The 19,536-nt window shown below is 43.0% G+C and overlaps 1 protein-coding gene across 5 annotated transcripts in view; it reads left to right on the plus strand.

The window, feature by feature from the left end:
* The window catches only part of LOC143288459 (uncharacterized), a 260,746-nt gene that overhangs the window by 116,834 nt on the left and 124,376 nt on the right, over positions 1–19,536 (plus strand). For all 5 annotated transcript variants that reach the window (XM_076596974.1, XM_076596975.1, XM_076596978.1 and 2 more), the window contains exons 4-5: positions 3,671–3,706; positions 6,805–6,831. In XM_076596974.1, coding sequence (XP_076453089.1) covers positions 3,671–3,706; positions 6,805–6,831 — 63 coding nt within the window. The remainder of the gene's footprint in view (positions 1–3,670; positions 3,707–6,804; positions 6,832–19,536) is intronic.

Raw genomic sequence — 19,536 nt, forward strand, 5'->3', positions numbered from 1 at the left:
CAGGATCGGAGAGCGCCAGTGTCAAACCCGTCAGTGACAGCTCCTGGAGTCCTTTGGATCTGTGTAATGGAAAAGACCATTTGTGATACCCGACCTTAAGTTGAGGTTTCGTTTTTTGGACGAGACTGGTCTGGTGACCAGCCAGTAGCTATGACTTTCACCAGTTGTACCAAACTTAGAGACGGCACTGCTTACACGATAAACAAAAGAAGTTTTTTTTCAGTCGATATTCTTACACGCCCTTAGCTAGTCATAAAAAAACAACCAACAAATTTGAGCAAAACCGATCTTAAGCAACAGTTCAGACTATATATATATATATATATATATATATATTTTATTTTTTTTATTTTTTTAAAGGCTGATTGGAATTATTCATATTCCGACCATACCACCCAGGCCGCCGATCTCCACGTCCAGGTGCCGTGCATGTTGGTCTTCCACAGGTCCCTTCAACCCTACAAGACCCCAAGCGTGACACCCATAAGCTGAATAGTGTCACATCTAGGGCGAGGTGACTGTACGTAGAGGCCCCTGAGGGATTTATCTTTGAGCTTTTGTTGAAGGCAGAAAATCTCAGCAGTCCGTGATTGCTTCCTGTCCTCTTCCCAGACCTCATTAATTTGTTTTAATTGAATTGCACCAGCGTCTCCCCCAAGTGAATAAAGAAATCAGGGCAAACACATTAAAATTGTTTTACAGGTCACGCTTCTTTTAAAATTCACTGTAAAGCCACGCCCGCAAACTCATCTATTAGACATCGATTGTTACAGTGTGGCATGCTTAACATGTAAATGTCCGTGGATCTTGGGATGGTTGGTTCAAGATTATGGAACCAGAGTGGGGTGCAAGAGTGCAGAACCTTGATTCGAAATATCCTTGGATGTTAAGGTTGGGTTGGGGACGAATTATGTGGGTAGGCAGCTGCAAAAAAGGAATATTGGATGCGTTCACACTGTTTTTTTTGTTGTGAACCCGCTATTATTGGCTACAGGTTTGGTAGGTTCGTGCGTGCATCAAAAGTATTGACATACATGTCTTCCCCTACCTTCCGCTCCACCCACCCACCCACACACACGACAGTGTGCCTGGGGGGCATGTGAATTTGGATAGCTAGAAGAGGTGGTGGGTGGCAGCGACAGGAGAAAAGACAGGCAGGCTGTGCTGGTGGACGGAATGACAATCCACGTCAAGTTATAAAACAGGATGGCACGCCTACCGCACAGGCCGAGTGCGGCGGAGTGTGGTCCGCCATGTCTGCCTGCTGCACCAGTGGCCTGGTGCCAGCCATCATTATATTCCCATTAGAGGTGGCTGGTTTCCAAACAGCTCATCACCGTTTGCCTTTAGCCCAAATTCACTGCGGCTGGGTTTCTGTTGTTTTTTGTGTTTTTTTTTTTTTTTGGTTGTTGTTGTTGTTGTTTGTTTTTTTCCTGCCCCCCTCCCCCACAACCTCCCCCTCCCAGCTGAGATGTAGGCCATCCCCATGTGAAGCCACACGGTCCATCTGATCAACATACACAAGGGGAACAGCCCCCTTGTCTGTCCCTGATAAGGAAGGCTCTTGTGCAAAACAGGTTAAACAATTTTTGTTGTTGGTTTTTGTCGTTGTTTTTTGTGTGTTAAACTCGGGGATGTATTTGTTCAGCTTAAAAGGGGGAAAATGCATGAAAGATTTCTAGTGTGAACTGGACGTTGAGATCATGTTTTTGTTGATTTTGAGACACACACACACACACACACACACACACACACACACACACACACACACTCTCTCTCTCTCTCTCTCTCTCTCTCTCTCTCTCTCACTCACACACACACACACACACACACACACACACACAGTTTTGTTGGTTTTATGATTCGTTGTGTCTTTAATCCATTGCCGTTTAAAATTAAAATAAAAAAAATTCTGGCTCTCTTGCTCTCTCCCCTCACGCAAGCACACACACACACACACACACACACACCGGAGTGTTTTAATACCGCAGCGTGGAGAAATATTTTTTCTGTGAAGCAAATGTTATTGTGATGAAGTGTGTCCATTTTGTTCAGACTGGTCAGTTTTTAACACGATGGCACCCACCGGAAGCATGAACTATCATAGTTGTTTCCATTGTCAGGAAGAAGCGGCCTAGCTTTTCAAGTTATGAATACAAGGCACTAACGGCTCCTGACCAAATTAGTGGCCGCCTATCCCTTACAGGGCCCCCTTATAAGACGCCCACCTTTTAATTCGGGACATGACTGGCGTGAATGGAGTCCCTTCTAGCTCAGGGGTGCTTTCAGGCCCGGTGACGGCGGCCGTCCTCCGAGAGAGGCTCATAAGGGAGTCTGTGGCTTTTTGCAAAACTTCTCTGATTAGCGAGCTGTTGGAGAGGGCACAAAAACTCAGCAAGCTGCAACACTTCGGGAATGAAACATCAAACTGCTGCTCAGCGTGAGCTGTTTTCACAACACCACGCACAAGCCTTGGAAAGGGGGCAGGGGGTGGGCAACCCCAAGAAGAGCACTCGACAGGATAAAGGAGCTTAGGGGCGAGGAAGAGGATTGGTTCGATAAAATAGGCTGAGACCGATATCCCGGGCAGTGCAACTGATCCTTCAGTTCTTTTCTTCTTCCCCCGTTCCTTCTCTTGTCAAAAGAACAGGAATTTGTGTTGAAGACTTCCGAGATCAGTGGAGTGAAAACAAAAAAAGAAATCATTACAAAGTCCAGTTTCGATTGTTTGAAAAGTAACCCCCACCCCACCCTGGGAAGAAACAAAACTAAAAGACTCTCCTTCAGCTCCCCACCCATGTAGAAAATAAAAGAAGAAGGTCGTAACCCATACATAAAATGATCTACACAACAGAAGAGGTTGCTGACAGATGGGTGGCTGCTCTGAAATATGCTGCATGGAATACGTGCGTCCCCAGGAACGTATGCAAAGACCGAGGTATTCATGCACTCTCGCGTGCACTCGCACGCACGCACGCACGCACGCACACACACACACACGCACACACACACACACACACATTCTTATTTTTGTTGTTCAGTCACAAATCTGTGAAGAACGTAAGTGGAGAAGGTAATTTTGACACAGAGCTCGTTGTTTAACCAGGAAATATTACCTCCCAGAGTTAGAATGCTGGTGTGCTTCATGTAAGAATCCTCAAATGGCTTTGCTGAAAGAGGGGAGGTGGGGGTGGGGGGAGAAAGAGCGAGCGCGTGTGTGTATGTGCTGGCATTTCTTTGGAACCGCAAGTGGTTTTGGTACATAATATGACAAATTACCTTTTCATTCATGCCATTTTCTTTCAGTGATATGTAGATGTAATTTCATAAATGAACAAACAGATAAATTGCTTAATAAATAAAAAGGGTGAAAGGCGGCCCCCCCCCCCCACCCCCCGACCCCCTTCTCCTTTTTTGTTTGTTTTTGTTTGTTTTCCAATCAGGCTTGATAATGTGACTGGCCTGGGTGACAATTACCATTGAAATTCAAGGTGAAAGGACAAGGTCACAACAATACAAATAATGATATATGGATTTTTTGTTGTTGTTTGATTTGAAATGAGATAAGGTGCAGTCTCCATCAAAGTGGATTTAGTGACTGATCCTTGTGTTTTGGGTTTTCCTATCATGGCAATCCCCATTGCTAATGGTCTGAAAATTATTTGTGCAGGCAAGTACTCACTCCAGTTCTGGCCAAGGTTATGTGGTAAGTATCTCACTTCGACCTGAGTTTTTGTGTCGTCCTTGTCTTATTCACTCACCGCATGTTTGTCCATAAAAAATATCTTTTCAGAGAACATCCATCTCTGTCTGTCTGTCTGTCTGTCTGTCTGTCTGTCTGTCTCTCTCTCTCTCTCTCTCTCTCTCTCTCTCTCTCTCTTTGCATATGTATTTTTATTTAAACTTTATTTTCATTTCATATTTATTTTTCTGGAGGTAGGAAAACAAGTGCAGCATTCATGGGAGTCAGTCAGGGTAGCAGGTAAACAAACCATTTTTGGAAAAGTCATTGATGGTGTGGGTATGGAAAACAGAAGGGGCCATTGGGGGTTGTCAATATTTGCTTGGGCTTGATCATGTTGTGGGAACCACACCCCACACACCCCCACCGTCACCCCCCGAAATAAAAAACGGGTTGAGGGACTGTTGAGGGGAGGTATCAGGTTTCCTGGCCTGGGTGAAGAGATAACACACATATTGGCAACACCAGCAGCCGAGAGCACTGGCTGCTTCGTGAACAGTGGGGGGTTGTGTGACTTGTAGACTCTACACGTAGGTCCTTATCCCATCGGTTTGACAACACTGTGCAGTGAGTGGGACGAATAATCAGAGAATGCAGAGAGACCGACTCACAGAGTTACAGAGTTCGTGATTGCATAGGCAGTGACAGAAAGTGGGATGTTTTACACTGTAGCTGTAAATTTGATTTAGCTTTCAAACCTTACATACATGGACAGTAGAATATAGTGTCTTGACACTCGCTCTTGGAGTCAGACACCATGACAAATAGCACGACTGACAGCAGTAGGAGGACAGGAGCCAAACAACAGCAGCAGCAGTATCAAGGGAAGATGGCTGGGGTCACAAGTCAACATTATTAAAACAAGAACATCACTGAAAAGATATCAGATTGCCCTGTCACAAGAAGAAAACTTACCAAATTGAATGTTTATCAGTGAGCATCACCTGTTTTTGTCAGTCACATGGAGCTTAAATAGCTAAACAATATAATATTGACAGTTACAAAATAGTCAACACCCGAAATCATATAAAGAAAACTTTTTTTTTAATGCGCTAAATTACAGATAAGCAAAAAAGAAAATACATTTAAGAAATGAATATGAAAAAAGAAAAAGCTACCCCAGTCTTGTATGTACATTGTTTTTTCATCTTGCTGAAAAAAACATGGAGATCAGAAGACAGCAATGTTCATTGTGAGACATACAGCATCTGAAAAGGAGGAAAGGTTGGACCAGTATAGCAAACTGAAATAGTGTGTCCCATTCATTCCTGTGACTTTGGCAAAGGTTTCATAGATGTGTAATTTTAAGAAAGACCTGTGGCAAATTTATCAACAAATAACTGCCACACCAGAGGTTAGTAACATTACAATAGGACATCACATGTAATGTGGGTCGGTTAGTGTCAGACAGTGAAATGTAGTTGCTTCTGGTTGCTTACAGCCCAGCCGGCCACAGATGTTAGGATTTTTTTTTTTTTTGTCAATGAAGATCGATGAATTTTGTTTTTGGATGGTGTTATACCACCATGAGGTGAACACATGTTGAATAGAGGGGGGAAATTCATGAACTCTTATCACTGTCACATTATAAGGAAGATTGCACAGACTAACTCTCTGTATGCATATTTCTTAATGTTACCATTATTTTTTTCCTCTTTGATACCGTCAAGCAACTGACCATCAGTCTATATATATCATTAACTGGCATGATTATTTACGTAGACATTTCTTTGAACAAATTCTTTCTTTCAGTTTCTTTACTGATTCAGCTCATGTTTTCTCCCACATTCACACAGACATGATTTGTTTTACTGAGGCAGCGGGTACAAATCATCCAGGGGAATGTATTGTCAGTCAGGGGATACACTGCCTGCTGTTGTCTTTGGATAATGGCCAGTTTGTCTGGGTGGGAAAAGAAAACCCTTTTGCTTAAAACACACACACACACACACACACACACACACACACACACCAGTAGAATAAGAATAACAGCTTCGTGAAAGTTTAACACGCATGTGAACGTTTTATAAGACTGAAATGATTGAACGATCGTTATATACAATGAACTCGTCTCCCTCCCTCCTCCACACTTTGTTTCTTCCCCTCCCGCTCGTGATCTCTTTTACGGAGCCCCCTGCAGGCCCAGTTACACACTAAAACGGACAGCATCATACTCTCTCCAAACGCAGAGAAGTATTTATTTCATGAATATTTGATTCCCAGTGAATAGGTGGCGGACGGCGTTTCAAGAAGGGGGGCTGTCAGCCCAGGAGCACAGTGTGCAAAAAGTGGCGGTCCTGGAGGTGTGAACATAACACATCAGTTGTGTTGTTTTTTTTCCAACTGCTTTCAGCTCTTCTCTTGTTGCTTCGCTTTTATCATGTCAAGTGGAAGGGTTCCCGAACCTGCATTGCCCTTGGCAAGTTTCGTTTTCTCATAAAGAGCTGGGGCTCAAACACAGTGCCGTCAAACGCTATGTATTAGACTTAAGGAATCGTGGTAGAGATTGATAATGCCCATGTGATACGAGACACTGTTAAAGTATGAATAAAATTGCTAAAACACATATAAATTATATTTCGAGAATTTGCCCTCACACACAGATCAAATGAGATGCAAAAGAATGAACTGTTTGTGTCATTCAGGGAGTGACAACTTACATCTCTCACCCACCCGTACCTCCCTCATCCCCATTCCTCCATATGCAAGTAAGCGCGAACGCTCACGCACACACACACACACACACACACACACACGTGGGAGTATCCTTCAGTGTTCCTGTGAGATTTTTTTTTCTTGCCTTTAAGTGTGGGGCCAATTTTAAAAGAAAAAATAAGGGGGGTTGGGATTTGGGGGAGGGGGGTGAGGGGGGAAGAAAAGCCCGTGGCAGCAGATAGGGCACGGGGAAGAGTTGTGAACTTGTGACACCCTCTCCCTTTTAGGCCGATCAATACTGTGTCCTGTGGGTTCACCCCTTCCCTTCCCCAGCCCTGCCTGCCTGCCACTGTTTACCACCCCTCATTCATATTCATGAGCTTTGTCTGCTTCCCTGTGTGTTGCAGTGTGACATAGAGAGCGGGGATGAGAAGGTAAGCCCTATGACCATTTACTGTCTTCTCTGCTTGCCCGCTTCTTCCACTTCTATTGTTGTCAGCGTGTGTGTGTGTGTGTGTGTGTGTGTGCGTGCGCGCGCGCACTGGTTTGTTTGGGGTTGTTCGTTGTTGTGGCGCGTGTTTGGCTGTCATGGTGGCTGTGTGAGCGCGGGATAACTGGTGTTTCTCATAGTCTGTGGCTCATGGGGGAGAGAGGGCCGACATTTTGTGCTCGAGGGGAACGTATAGGCTTCGGGGTTGAAAGTTGGAGGCATTGGCGTGCTTTCCTTTTCTTATACAGTTCATACATGATAACCCCTGCCTCTCTTTCACTCAGTTTCACTCTCTCTCTCTCTCTCTCTCTCTCTCTCTCACTCTGTGCCTCTGACATGCTGGTTCCACAGTGCGTTTTCTCCCTTCTTATTCTGCCCCATTTCCTATTAACCATTTCTTATATGTTCTCTTTTCACTTCACGCCTGACCTGTTAGTGGTTCACGTGTTTGTCTTTGTGCCGTTTTTGTTTCTTTCCTTTTCATGTATGACTCTCCAATGCAAAAGAGAAACAAGCTATGTGATCTATATCTATTTCTTTCTGACGTTTTTTGATAAATGATACGCACATTTTGTGTTGCAGTGCAATCAGATATGTGGATGGAATTTGAAAGGAGGATAATGTTAAAAAAAAAGAAAAAAAGAAGGTTTGGGCTAGAAGAGAAAACTTTTTAGTCGCGTGCTTTGACAGATTACATCTAGCTCCTCTGTTGACAACTAATGTAAATAACAGAGTATCACAATCTGCCATTATTGTGGTGAGGTAGTTAATTTTGTCACTATCGTGAGAACTTTTGACGTTGTGGGATAAGGCGAGTGGTCTTTCCCATTTCGGGCTGTGTGTTGGGCTCAGCCATGACTGATATGTGCAGTTGTCACCAGAGTAGTACATCCGTGTCTGACAGAGAACTGTCTCTCTATTGGTTGTGGGTGATAGAAGACTGCCTCTGTTGGATATGGGTGACTGAAAACTTTCTCTGTTGGATGCGGGCGATAGAAAACTGTCTGTTGGATGTGGGTAACAGAAAACTGCTTCTGTTGGATTTGGATGAGAGAAAACTGCTTCTGTTGGATGTGGCTGATACTGATAGAAAATTGTCTCTCTGTTGGGCGTGGCTGATACTGATAGAAAATTGTCTCTGTGTTCGGTGTGGTTGATGGAAAACTGTCTCTGTTGAATGTGGGTGATAGAAATCTGCCTCTATGTTGGGTGAGGGTGATAGAAAACTGCCCTCAGTTGGATGTTTGTGATAGAAAACTGGCTGTTGGATGTTGGAAAAAACTGTCTCTTTTGGATGTTGGTAATAGAAAACTGCCTCTTTGTTGGATGCTGGTGATAGAAGAACACTGCCTTTGTTGGATGTGGGTGATCTAAAATTGCATCTTTGTTGGGTGTTGGTGATAGAAAACTGTTGGATGTTGGTGATGGAAAAGTTGGATGTTGGTGATAGAAAACTGACTCTCTGTTGGATGTGTGTGATAGAAAACTCTGTTGGGTGTGAGTGATAGAAAATATACTCTGTTGGATGTGGGTGATAGACAACTACCTCAAGGAAACTGATTCTATTGGATGTCGGTGATAGAAAACTGACTGTTAGACATGGGTGATAGAAAACTGACTTTCTGTTGGACGTGGGTGATAGAAAACTGACTGCTGGATGTTGGTGATAGAAAACTGACTTTCTGTTGGACGTGGGTGATAGAAAACTGACTGCTGGATGTTGGTGATAGAAAACTGACTTTCTGTTGGACGTGGGTGATTGAAAACTGACTTTCTGTTGGACGTGGATGATAGAAAACTGACTGCTGGATGTTGGTGATAGAAAACTGACTGTTAGACATGGGTGATAGAAAACTGACTTTCTGTTGGACGTGGGTGATAGAAAACTGACTGCTGGATGTTGGTGATAGAAAACTGACTTTCTGTTGGACGTGGGTGATTGAAAACTGACTTTCTGTTGGACGTGGGTGATAGAAAACTGACTGCTGGATGTTGGTGATAGAAAACTGACTCTGTTGGACGTGGGTGATAGAAAACTGACTGCTGGATGTTGGTGATAGAAAACTGACTTTCTGTTGGGCGTGAGTGATAGAAAACTGACTGTTGGACGTGGGTGATAGAAAACTGACTGCTGGATGTTGGTGATAGAAAACTGACTCTCTGTTGGACGTGGGTGATAGAAAACTGACTGCTGGATGTTGGTGGTAGAAAACTGACTCTCTGTTGGACGTTGATGGTTGCGGGTGATAGAAAATTGACTCTCTGTTGGACATGGGTGATAGAAAACTGACTGCTGAATGTTGGTGATAGAAAACTGACTGTTGGATGTGAGTGATAGAAAACTGACTCTCTATTAGACGTGGGTGATAGAAAACTGACTCTCTGTTGGACGTGGGTGATAGAAAACTGACTGCTGGATGTTGGTGATAGAAAACAGACGCTCTGTTGGACCTGTGTGATAGAAAACTGACTCTCTGTTGGACGTGGGTGATAGAAAACTGACTTTTGGACGTGGGTGATAGAAAACTGACTTTTGGACGTGGGTGATAGAAAACTGACTCTCTGTTGGACGTGGGTGATAGAAAACTGAATGTTGGACGTGGGCGTTAGAAAACTGGCTGCTGGGTGTTGGTTGCAGAAAACTGACTCTGTTGGACGTGTGTGATAGAAAACTGACTGCTGGATGTTGGTGACAGAAAACTGACTCTGTTGGACGTGGGTGATAGAAAACTGACTGTTGGACGTGGGTGTTAGAAAACTGACTGCTGGATGTTGGTGATTGAAAACTGACTCTGTTGGACGTGAGTGATAGAAAACTGACTGCTGGATGTTGGTGATAGAAAACTGACTCTGTTGGACGTGGGTGATAGAAAACTGACTGCTGGATGTTGGTGATAGAAAACTGACTGCTGGATGTTGGTGATAGAAAACTGACTTTCTGTTGGACGTGGGTGATAGAAAACTGACTTTCTGTTGGACGTGGGTGATTGAAAACTGACTTTCTGTTGGACGTGGGTGATAGAAAACTGACTGCTGGATGTTGGTGATAGAAAACTGACTCTGTTGGACGTGGGTGATAGAAAACTGACTGCTGGATGTTGGTGATAGAAAACTGACTCTGTTGGACGTGGGTGATAGAAAACTGACTGCTGGATGTTGGTGATAGAAAACTGACTCTCTGTTGGACGTGGGCGATAGAAAACCGACTTTTTGTTGGATTTGTGTGACAGAAATTTTGTTGTTGGATGTGGGTGACAAAAACCTGATTGACGGGTGTGGGTGATAGAAAACTGACTGTTGTATGTTGGTGAGAGAAAACTGACTGTTGGATGTAGGGATAGAAAACCTACCCTGTGTTGGTAATAGAAAACTGCCTCTGTTTGATGTGGATGATAGAAGACTGCCTCTGTGAAGAAAACTGATTCTTTTTGATGTGGGTGATAGAAAACTGACTATCAGATGTTGGTGATAGAAAACTGACTCTCAGTTGGATGTGGGTGATAGAAAACTATCTGTTGGATGTGGACTGGGGAGGAAATTTGGGGTGAAGTCCTGTCTATACAGCCTGACCTTGTCATGTTTGCAGACTGATTTTCCAGAAAATGGCAAAGACCTTTTGGTGGGTTGTTTTATAGATCATCTTTGTATAATTTGCACATGCATTTGCACACAAATGCAGATGAATGCCTTTGCTACACCTACATGCACAATTGGCACATACTTTTGCATTTATCAACATAATCTTGATTTCCTGTAATTTTATTTTAAATCATACATTTTGCACTCATTGAACTTGAAGTAAAATTTATGTTTCACAAAATATATGAAGATGTAATCCTGTTTGATAATGATTTCCATCTTTTTCATATCAGTATTCCCAGTGCTGCATTGCAATCCAGGAAGTAGTTTGGATACCTCAGCTCTGTTTACTATCAAAGCTTCACGACTTTAAAAAAAGAAAAAAAAGTTTTGTTTATCAAAAGATTAATGATACAAGTCAGCATTCTTGCAAAAACACAACATATTATGAAATTAGTGTAGCTATTGGAAATGCTCAGTACTTTTTGTTTGTTTGTTTGTTGTTGTTGTTGTTTTTATGGCATATTGCAGCAGGATATAGACTTCCTGTTTTGTCATTAGCTCGCACTTTGAGTCTGAATGACTGGCACTCACAGCTGAAAAGATCAAGTGCAGTGATGGCTTAGAAGTGAAGCATCTGCATAGGAAGCGAGAGAATCTGAGCCCTGCTTACTTTGATAAAAGTCACTTTTCCGTGATTGCTCATTTTCTCAGTCATCCAGAATACGGTTTTTTGGTTGTCATATGTTGCTTTCGGTAATTGTTGAAATCAGCATGTATGTAGTATGTTGTCACCCGAACCTGTCTCATTATCTTCTCTTTAAGCATCTGTAACTGAATTCTTCTGTCTCTGTCTCTCACTCTCACCACCACCACCCGCCCCCCAACGCCCCTCCACCCCCGCCGCGCAGCTCCCTCTTTTTTTCTCCAATATGCGCACCAGTACACTTTCAAATGCAACTTCTATTATAATCAGTTATGAAAACAAAATACTGGGCTGTCTTTGGATAAGCCTGTCATGTTTCTGCCACAATGGTGGACTTGAAAGTATAAAACGTATCTCTTTGAATCCACTTTTTATGAAACTGTGTGAAAAGATAGATATCAGTCATATTTTTATGCTGTTGCCACCCCCACACCCCTTTCCACCCCGCCAGTGTTGAGCAGAGAAGTTCGGAAAGGCAGTGAAAGTGGCATTGCATCTCCTTTGACAAGTGTCTAGAGGAGAGTTTCGAGTTGGCTCCTTTGGACTGGCCGGGACGTGTGTGCCCTGCCGTTGTCACTGGGGAGCTGTAGACAATTTACAGCTTGGCCTGATCTCATCACAAGCCTGGGCACCCCTCCAGCCTGATGTCCCCTTGGAGACCTCGCCCCCTCCTCTCGTCCCTGTAATTGCTCCTGCACATGCAACACCAAGCTGGCGCTTCTGTCCTTTTCGTCTGCTGCTGTCATGAAAATTGTATTAGCCGGTGCCATTTAGACACGGGTCTTCCTGGAGTGGCCGAATTGCCATTGCCTGACTTGGAGAGCTTGTTTGAAAGGGAAGGTCTGGGTAGAGATGTCCTGAAATTCTGCTGTCAGGAGCGCATTGCACACTTACTTCATTCATTCTTTCTTTCTTTTTCTTTTCCATTCTTGCTTTCTTTCCTTTCCTTTTTTTTTTTTTTTTTTTTTTTTTAATCTCGTATATTTTTAAAATGAACAGCCGTCGAATCAAAACATTCACAGTGACTTATGTTTTCTTGTTTGTCGTTCAGAAGTAAACTACCTTTAATTACAAGAAGTAGTATGTGCCAACATTAGTGTTTTAAACGGTTTGCATGCGAAATAATTTGAGAAAAGTGAATATGAGTAGAAAATAAACTTGCAGTGTTTGTAATCCTCAGTGTGCTGAGTTGTTTGTGGACTCGAAGACAAACGAACAGTTTTCCTGCCTCTTTTCATTGTTTGGAACAGTTAAACCTCCCGAGAGGTCCTGTGGCCGTGAAAGGTAAAGGGTTGTTTATGTTTTTTTACCAGTCGTGCATCACAATGTGACTTAGAGAAAGCAGTAACCCGCCACAGTTATCAGAAAACCGGGAGCAGGAGCGGGCGTAAGACCGAGAGAGGGGCTGTCTGGACACTGTAGACTGCCCAAGGTGAATACCCATGGCATAGTCTAAGGTTGAGGGAAGTAGTCTAAGAAAATTACGAAAATACCTCAAAAAAATTGCAAGAAAAGGTTTTTTTGGCTCTATGTATTCAGGATTTTTCACACTATCACCTGTAAAAAATCGAAGAAAATCGAATGTCAGATAAGAGCAGGAAAATTAAATAAAGAAAAATAAACACAAGGAGATGGCGCGAACGGAACACCATATTTGAGTCTGAAACTCTCAACTGGGTCACGTCACTGACACCTTGTCAAGGATGCCACAACGGGGATGGGCCTGTTAAGTACTACGCTTCTCCGGCATTTCGTCCGCGCAGCGGAACCTGCCTACCACTGTATCTTATGCTTCTCTGTTGAGCGTACTGAATATCATACATGATTTTACATTGCTTCAGTGTTAAGTAATGTTTCCGAAAAAGCAAGTGTACTTACAACAGTCAAATTAGACTGTTACTAAAATGTAATCACAGTTATCATGATCTTAAAGTGTGCTAGCACAGACTGCATGGTAGTGGCATTGGGGTAGACAGGTTCGCGCGATTCCTCCGTGTTCGCATGTGTGAAGTATGGAGTATGGTAAACCATGCGCTCAATAAAGTTTCTTTCGCTGAAAATTTAAAGATTTTCTTTTTTGAGATTTCTTTGCAAAATGGAAATGGACTAACATCAAGACACATGTGTGATTTGCAAACACCCCTGCAGTGTTGACAAAACATTTTCCGTACTATCGGAAAAGGGCTGCAAAGGTGATAATAACATTTTTTTTAGTCAGTTTGTGGGCTTTCGTTCCCATCAGTTGTTTATTTCATATGTATTCGTTTGTTTATTTCCTTAAGCACTGTCTTCAAGGCTTAGCTTTTATTGTTTTCTTTTGTTTGTTTGGTGTTTTTTTGTTTGGTTGTTGTTTATCTCCATTTAACTACTGACTGTGAAAGTGTGTGTGTATGACTGTGTGTGTGTGTGTGTGTGTGTGTGCGCGCGCGCGCGCGCGCGCGTGCTAGGAAGTCGGAAGGGCGAGGGAGGGGTTAGGAAGGAGAGGGACGGAGCTGAGAAGAAGAAGAAGAGAAAGAAGAGAGAGAGAGAGAGAGAGAGAGAACTAACAGAAGGAATGTTGTTTACTGAAGGAAAAGAACAAGCACAGGATAACTTTTCTTACGTACTAACCTCCATTTTATAAAAAAAAAAAAAAGAACTTGCGGAAAGGCAATAAGAAAAACAAGGTATTACATAAATGTATATGCCAGAAAACAAATGAATTTCATCAATTGACAGAGTACAGAAAAGCTAGTCAGTATGATTTTAACGCACGATGCATATCTGTGTATAAACAGAATGTTGCAACAGAAGAGAGACAGACAGACAGACAGAGAGAGAGGCCTGGTTGGTCAGGTATGATGCAAGCTGTTCACATGGGCAGTCACTGTGGCATCTCTGGCTTCCTGCCCATAATCGACTTCAGTCCAAGTGATATGGCCTGTCACTACTCTACCATGCATTTCATCACAAAACAGGCCACACGACACAACTCAACACCTGTCCTGACTCTGGATCAACCACTCTGGTGGAAAGCCAAGGACATCTTGCTAATGAGCTTCCTGCCAGTTATATGAAGTCGATTGTGCTGCGCTTGGTGCTTTCCATGCTGAAATGAGCTTCTGAGGCTGCATTGGACGGTTGATGGAGGGCAGTGGGTTGCAATTGGTTAAAGGTTCTGGAACTGCCCTTCTCCCCAAACGCTGTCATGCACATGATGCAAGGAAAAGCAGTGACACGAGCAGGAAGGGGACATTTTAGTGGACTCTTTGCTTAAACGCACTCGTGACTGCTAAGACATGTGGAGTCTAGCTGCCAACTACACAGAACCTAGATCTTGTTCCAGAAGACCTTCATTTGGAACAAGTGGATCAACAAGTTCAAAATGAACTTCAAAATTCAACTGACACTTTCAAATCAAATACTACTGATCACACGGACTTCACCGAACCAATGTTAGATGAAGATCTTGATCATGGACTGGCTTTGTATAATTTCTCTCATGGAGGGCAAACTTGTAGCTCCTGACCTTGAGGCAAACACGCATCTTATCTCCAGAATTTCTGACAAGCTGGATGCAAAGAAGGAGGAGCTAAAACAACACCCCACAGCTGCCTTGTGGTTGCAATACATGCATCTCACAGGTATTTTACGATGTTTTCTGAAGGCAGAGAGGACGGGAAACTGGCATCTTCACCTGAGTACGTTGCAGGAGATACCTTTTCTTGCTTCAGCTGGTCACAGTCTGTACACAACGTCAATCCAGCTGTACCAACAAGGTATGGTGCAACTTGAACAAACCATCCCTGATGTGTACAAAAAATTTCAAGAAGGTCATCATGTTTTCCGCAGAAGTGATCGCTACTTGGCTGGTCTTTCTGTCGATCTTTTATTGAGCAAGTGTTGATAAGAAGCATCAAATCAAGAGGGAGGATGACACGTGATCGTGGAATGTCAGAATCCCAACGTGCAGCATGGCTTCTATCAATGTCCACTTGTGCTGACATCAATACGTCCATTCAGAACATCACCGGGTTGTCTTTCTCAAGTGAACAGCACAAAGACATCAGCATTGCCAGAAAGAGGCAGGATGGTCACGACATGATGGTCATCCTTGCTGTCCTGGAAGAGAGAGATCCCTTCATTGCTGGTCCTGTTCTGAAGAATACAGCCACGAGTATGGTTGAAACACCAAGGTGGATGCACACAAGGCAAACTAAGTGGGAAATAAAATCTTGAAGATGGAAAACCACAAAGCCACGGAATACACCTTTAGGTCAGAACAGGCTGTTACGATGGCCTCCATAAACACTGTCAAGATCGACGCAGAAGTGGTGGCTATCGAACCTCAACTTCTGTTTCAGCGCCTGGTTTCAGCCGCAGGCAGTAAATACGAGGACAAGTGTGAGGTGTTCAGATATGAGCTGTCGAGTCACCCATCATCTCTTCCAAAGTCTTCTATTTTTCTTCGTCAAGGAAATAAAGCCCTTCTTGCTGATGAATCTGGAAGAGAGTTTCCAAACCCATGCCAGAGAGTGCCTTTCTTGGTGACGTGCGTTTGTTCTGCATGGAGAGGCACTTCTCAAAAAAAAACCCTGGTCTCGTGGCTCAACTTACATTTCCATCATTGAAACTTAGTGAGACATGTGCGACAGAAGTACAAGAAGCCTGTGATGGCTATACAAGTGGCCCAAGCACAAAAGACGTCACATGTATATGCAGAACTGAGGGAAAGTCGTCCACTGAGGTTCAGTTTACACCAGACATGACCCTGCATATCGGGAAAGACCTGTTTCTGGCCAATCATAAAAACAAGCAACGTTTTATTGATTTGCTTTCTTGTAAGCTGCGGAACAACGGATGCGTGACTTTCTGTTCTGAAGGAGATGCTGACTGCATGATTGTTGCTGAGGTTCAGGAAAGTGCAAAAGGCAAAGAGACAGTGGTTGTTGACGATGACACAGATCTTTTAGTCCTTTTGGTCTGTCATTTCAAAAGTGATTCAGAGGAAGTCTTTCTCAAGAAAAGCAGAAAGCCGTTCAGGTGCTGGAACATCAAGCAGTTTCAGAGTTCACTTAGCAGCTTATGTCATATCTTGCCTGTCATCCATGCAGCCATAGGTTGTGACACAACGTCCCGAGCTTTTGGAACTGGCAAACGGACAGGTTTCCAGAAATTCCTGAGCTCAGAACGACTTTGTGAACTGGCAGAGACATTCCTGAAGAACTTAGAGAAAAATGAGATTGTTGTTGCTGCTGAGCAGATGCTCTTGTCTTTGTATGATAGGAAGACAGCGTCCACCCTTGACAAGATTAGATACATGATGTTCTGTTCAAAGGTAGCGTCTGGGACAACATTCATACAAGTTCACTCACTGCGCCCAACGTCCTCTGCTACCACATACCACAGTTTGAGGACATATCTGCAAGTCCAACAGTGGAAATGACACACTTGTGCTGGGACAATTGGGCTGGAAGATTGTTGACAACCAGATGGTGCAGCCTTGCACAGCAGACTTGCCTCCTGCTCCTTCCAAGCTTCTGTGCATTATCCGCTGTGATTTCGAGTGTGACTGTGACAAAAAGGTGTACCTGCAGAAAACAAGGTTTTGATGGCTCGCCAGCATGTGGAGAGTATCATGGAATACATTATTCGAACTCAGCACAGGTGACAACCACTGAAGAACAACACTGAGAGGGAAGCCTTTGTGAGGATGGCCATTATTATGAATTCGTCCAGTAATTCTATGATAAAAAGTGGTCTAATCCCAAAATAATCGCAATATGTTGGGGTTTTTTCAGACTTGCATCTATACTTATTGGTAAAGAATGTCTGCAAAATGTAAGTGTATATTTTAAAAATGCAACCTTAAGACGTATAAAGACAGCTTTGAGTGAATAAGTCGCTCTGCTTATACATTGCCTTTCACGTTAACAATTTGCACATACTGTCAGGATCTGACATAGATGAATCCATTAGAATAGGCAACATCTCATGTATGAATTCCACGCTTCCAGGTCACAGTGGACAAAACATCTACATGAATGACACATTTTGCGCGCGCATGTGTGTGAGTGTGCGCATATCCACATTTGGTGATATTTTGCTTTCAAATTCAAAATAATGTTTTGCCTCTCTCTTTCTTACACACACACACACACACACACACACACACACACACACACACACACACACACACACACACACACACACACAGTTGTTTGAAATACCCCCACGACAGAAGATAATAATAATAAATAAAATGAAACAAACAAGACAGTTCATAATTAGATAAATAAATGAATTAACAAAAATAAAATGAATGATAAATGTGTAACTAACAAACTAAAGATAAAACAAATAGATGAATAAGTAAATTGATAAATACATAAATAGAAAAAACAAACAAACAAACAAAATAAATCAATGTTTTTAGAACCCAGACAATGGCTTGTCGTCACTTCAGATCACACAAGTGCCTTGATGACCCAACGTTTCCATTTTACATACAATTACTTAATAAAGTTGAATATTGTAATTTCTTCAGTAATTTTTTTTTTAAGCGCATGGTTCACCATACTTCAACATCACATTTTGCGAAGGCAACATGTGAACCTTTCTTCAACGCCACTTTCGTGCTGTCTGTCTAAATGCAAATTAGGAACAAGATAACTGTTATATCAGTTCAGTAACTGATTCAATTGACAGTTATAAGTATGTTTTATTATTCCGGAATCACTAATTGCCAACAAATCAACGTAAAACTTTCACTACGGTCAGGGAAGTACGAAACAGGTTTCACTGCACGGAGTGAGAAAGCGCGGGGAGGAACCAGGCCTGCCCGCAGAGCCCGACTTGACAAGGTGCGAATGACAAGTTGCGGCAGCAAAAAAGTATGGTGTGCTTTTTCTTCCATCTCGGCCTATTTATTTTTCTTTATTTAATTTTCCTGATCTTATCTGACGTTCGATTATCTTCGATTTTTTATGGGTGATAGAGCGAAAAATTCTGAACACGTAGAGCAAAAAAAACGTTTTCTTGCAATTATTTTGAGGTTCGGCCACTTTTTCTCACAGAATTACTAGACTAAAGAGGATGTGCAGTTTGTTGGGGTCAGCTGCTGCCAACCCTCCTCCCCGCCCCTTACGTCAGTACCCCCACCCCCCTCACCTCCCCTATACTTCCTCTGCCCAACCCGACCTCACCCTGATGTACTTTTCCCGCTAGTGACTGATTTTGATGTGTTCCTGAATTATTAATAAAAGCGGAAAGGGTAGCCTTTCTGGGTTCATGGTATGCTATAACTCAAAGGATGCCATCTTCGAACTCTTGAGAGTGGGTTGATTTTTTTTCCAGTGGAACAAAGATAGAATATAAAATTTCCACGTCTTGATTTAGCAAGGAAAGTAAAGAATAGGGCATAAATGCGCTGTTATTATTATTTCTTCTTCTTTTTCTTTCCAGTTAATGTTGTTAGTTATAATGTTTCTTGTCAAACAATTTTGCTAAATGTATCTAACATTTCAGAACCGGAGGAAAAAGTGAGAGAGTGCACATTTTAGGTGCAGAGTCTCTTTCTTAATAGGATCATGTCCTCGTGTTTTCTAATGCCAGGAATTGAATTCTAAAGGAAAGAACAAAAATTTTGAAGCCATGTTGGCTGAGTGTCTTGTTTGATAGCCTTTGCAAGTGGAGAAAATCTTTGATTTGAAATCGGTTGGTTCCACCTACCTTTTACCCCCACCCCACCCCCTTGTCTTTTCTGTCCCTAACTCTCTGTCTGTGTGGTTAGATCGATTTGAAGGCTGTGCTGGATATTGCTGGTAGACAGTGTACGGTGCTTGATGTCGACAGGGGATGATGTGGAAGGGGTGTGTCCTTTTGTGGCCCATGGATTGTTGGTGGAGAGTGGCGGGGTGGCCGTTACGGCCAGTGTTGCAGGCTGAGGGGTTCCAAGTGGTCATCAGGACACTAGTCACAGGCCTCTCAGCCTTTGTGAAGGACACTTGGCTCCCAGTCACCGACCCCCGTCCACACATTGCTCTCCGGCAACGGCCATTAATCAGTCTTTTGTGGGTTGAGAGACCTTCAGATGTGTGTTCAATGTGAATGTTTATTGTTGGGTTGAGAGACCTTCAGATGTGTGTTCAATGTGAATGTTTATTGTTTAGGTTACGGTCCTGACCGTCCTTGTGGTTCTTACACAAAGCAGCAAGATTCTTCATGCAGGCGGTTTTTGTTATTGTTGTTTTGCACGATACGTTTGCTGCTTTCTTTAACTTGAACCTGTACAGCAACCGCAGACACCATCAGACAGCAATAGGGATGGTTATAAAGATCACGTTGTTTCCATTTGGTTAAAAGCGGTGTTCTTTTCAGATGAAA

Source organism: Babylonia areolata, chromosome 12 (assembly GCF_041734735.1).
Source record: "Babylonia areolata isolate BAREFJ2019XMU chromosome 12, ASM4173473v1, whole genome shotgun sequence".
Lineage (NCBI taxonomy): Eukaryota > Metazoa > Mollusca > Gastropoda > Neogastropoda > Buccinidae > Babylonia > Babylonia areolata.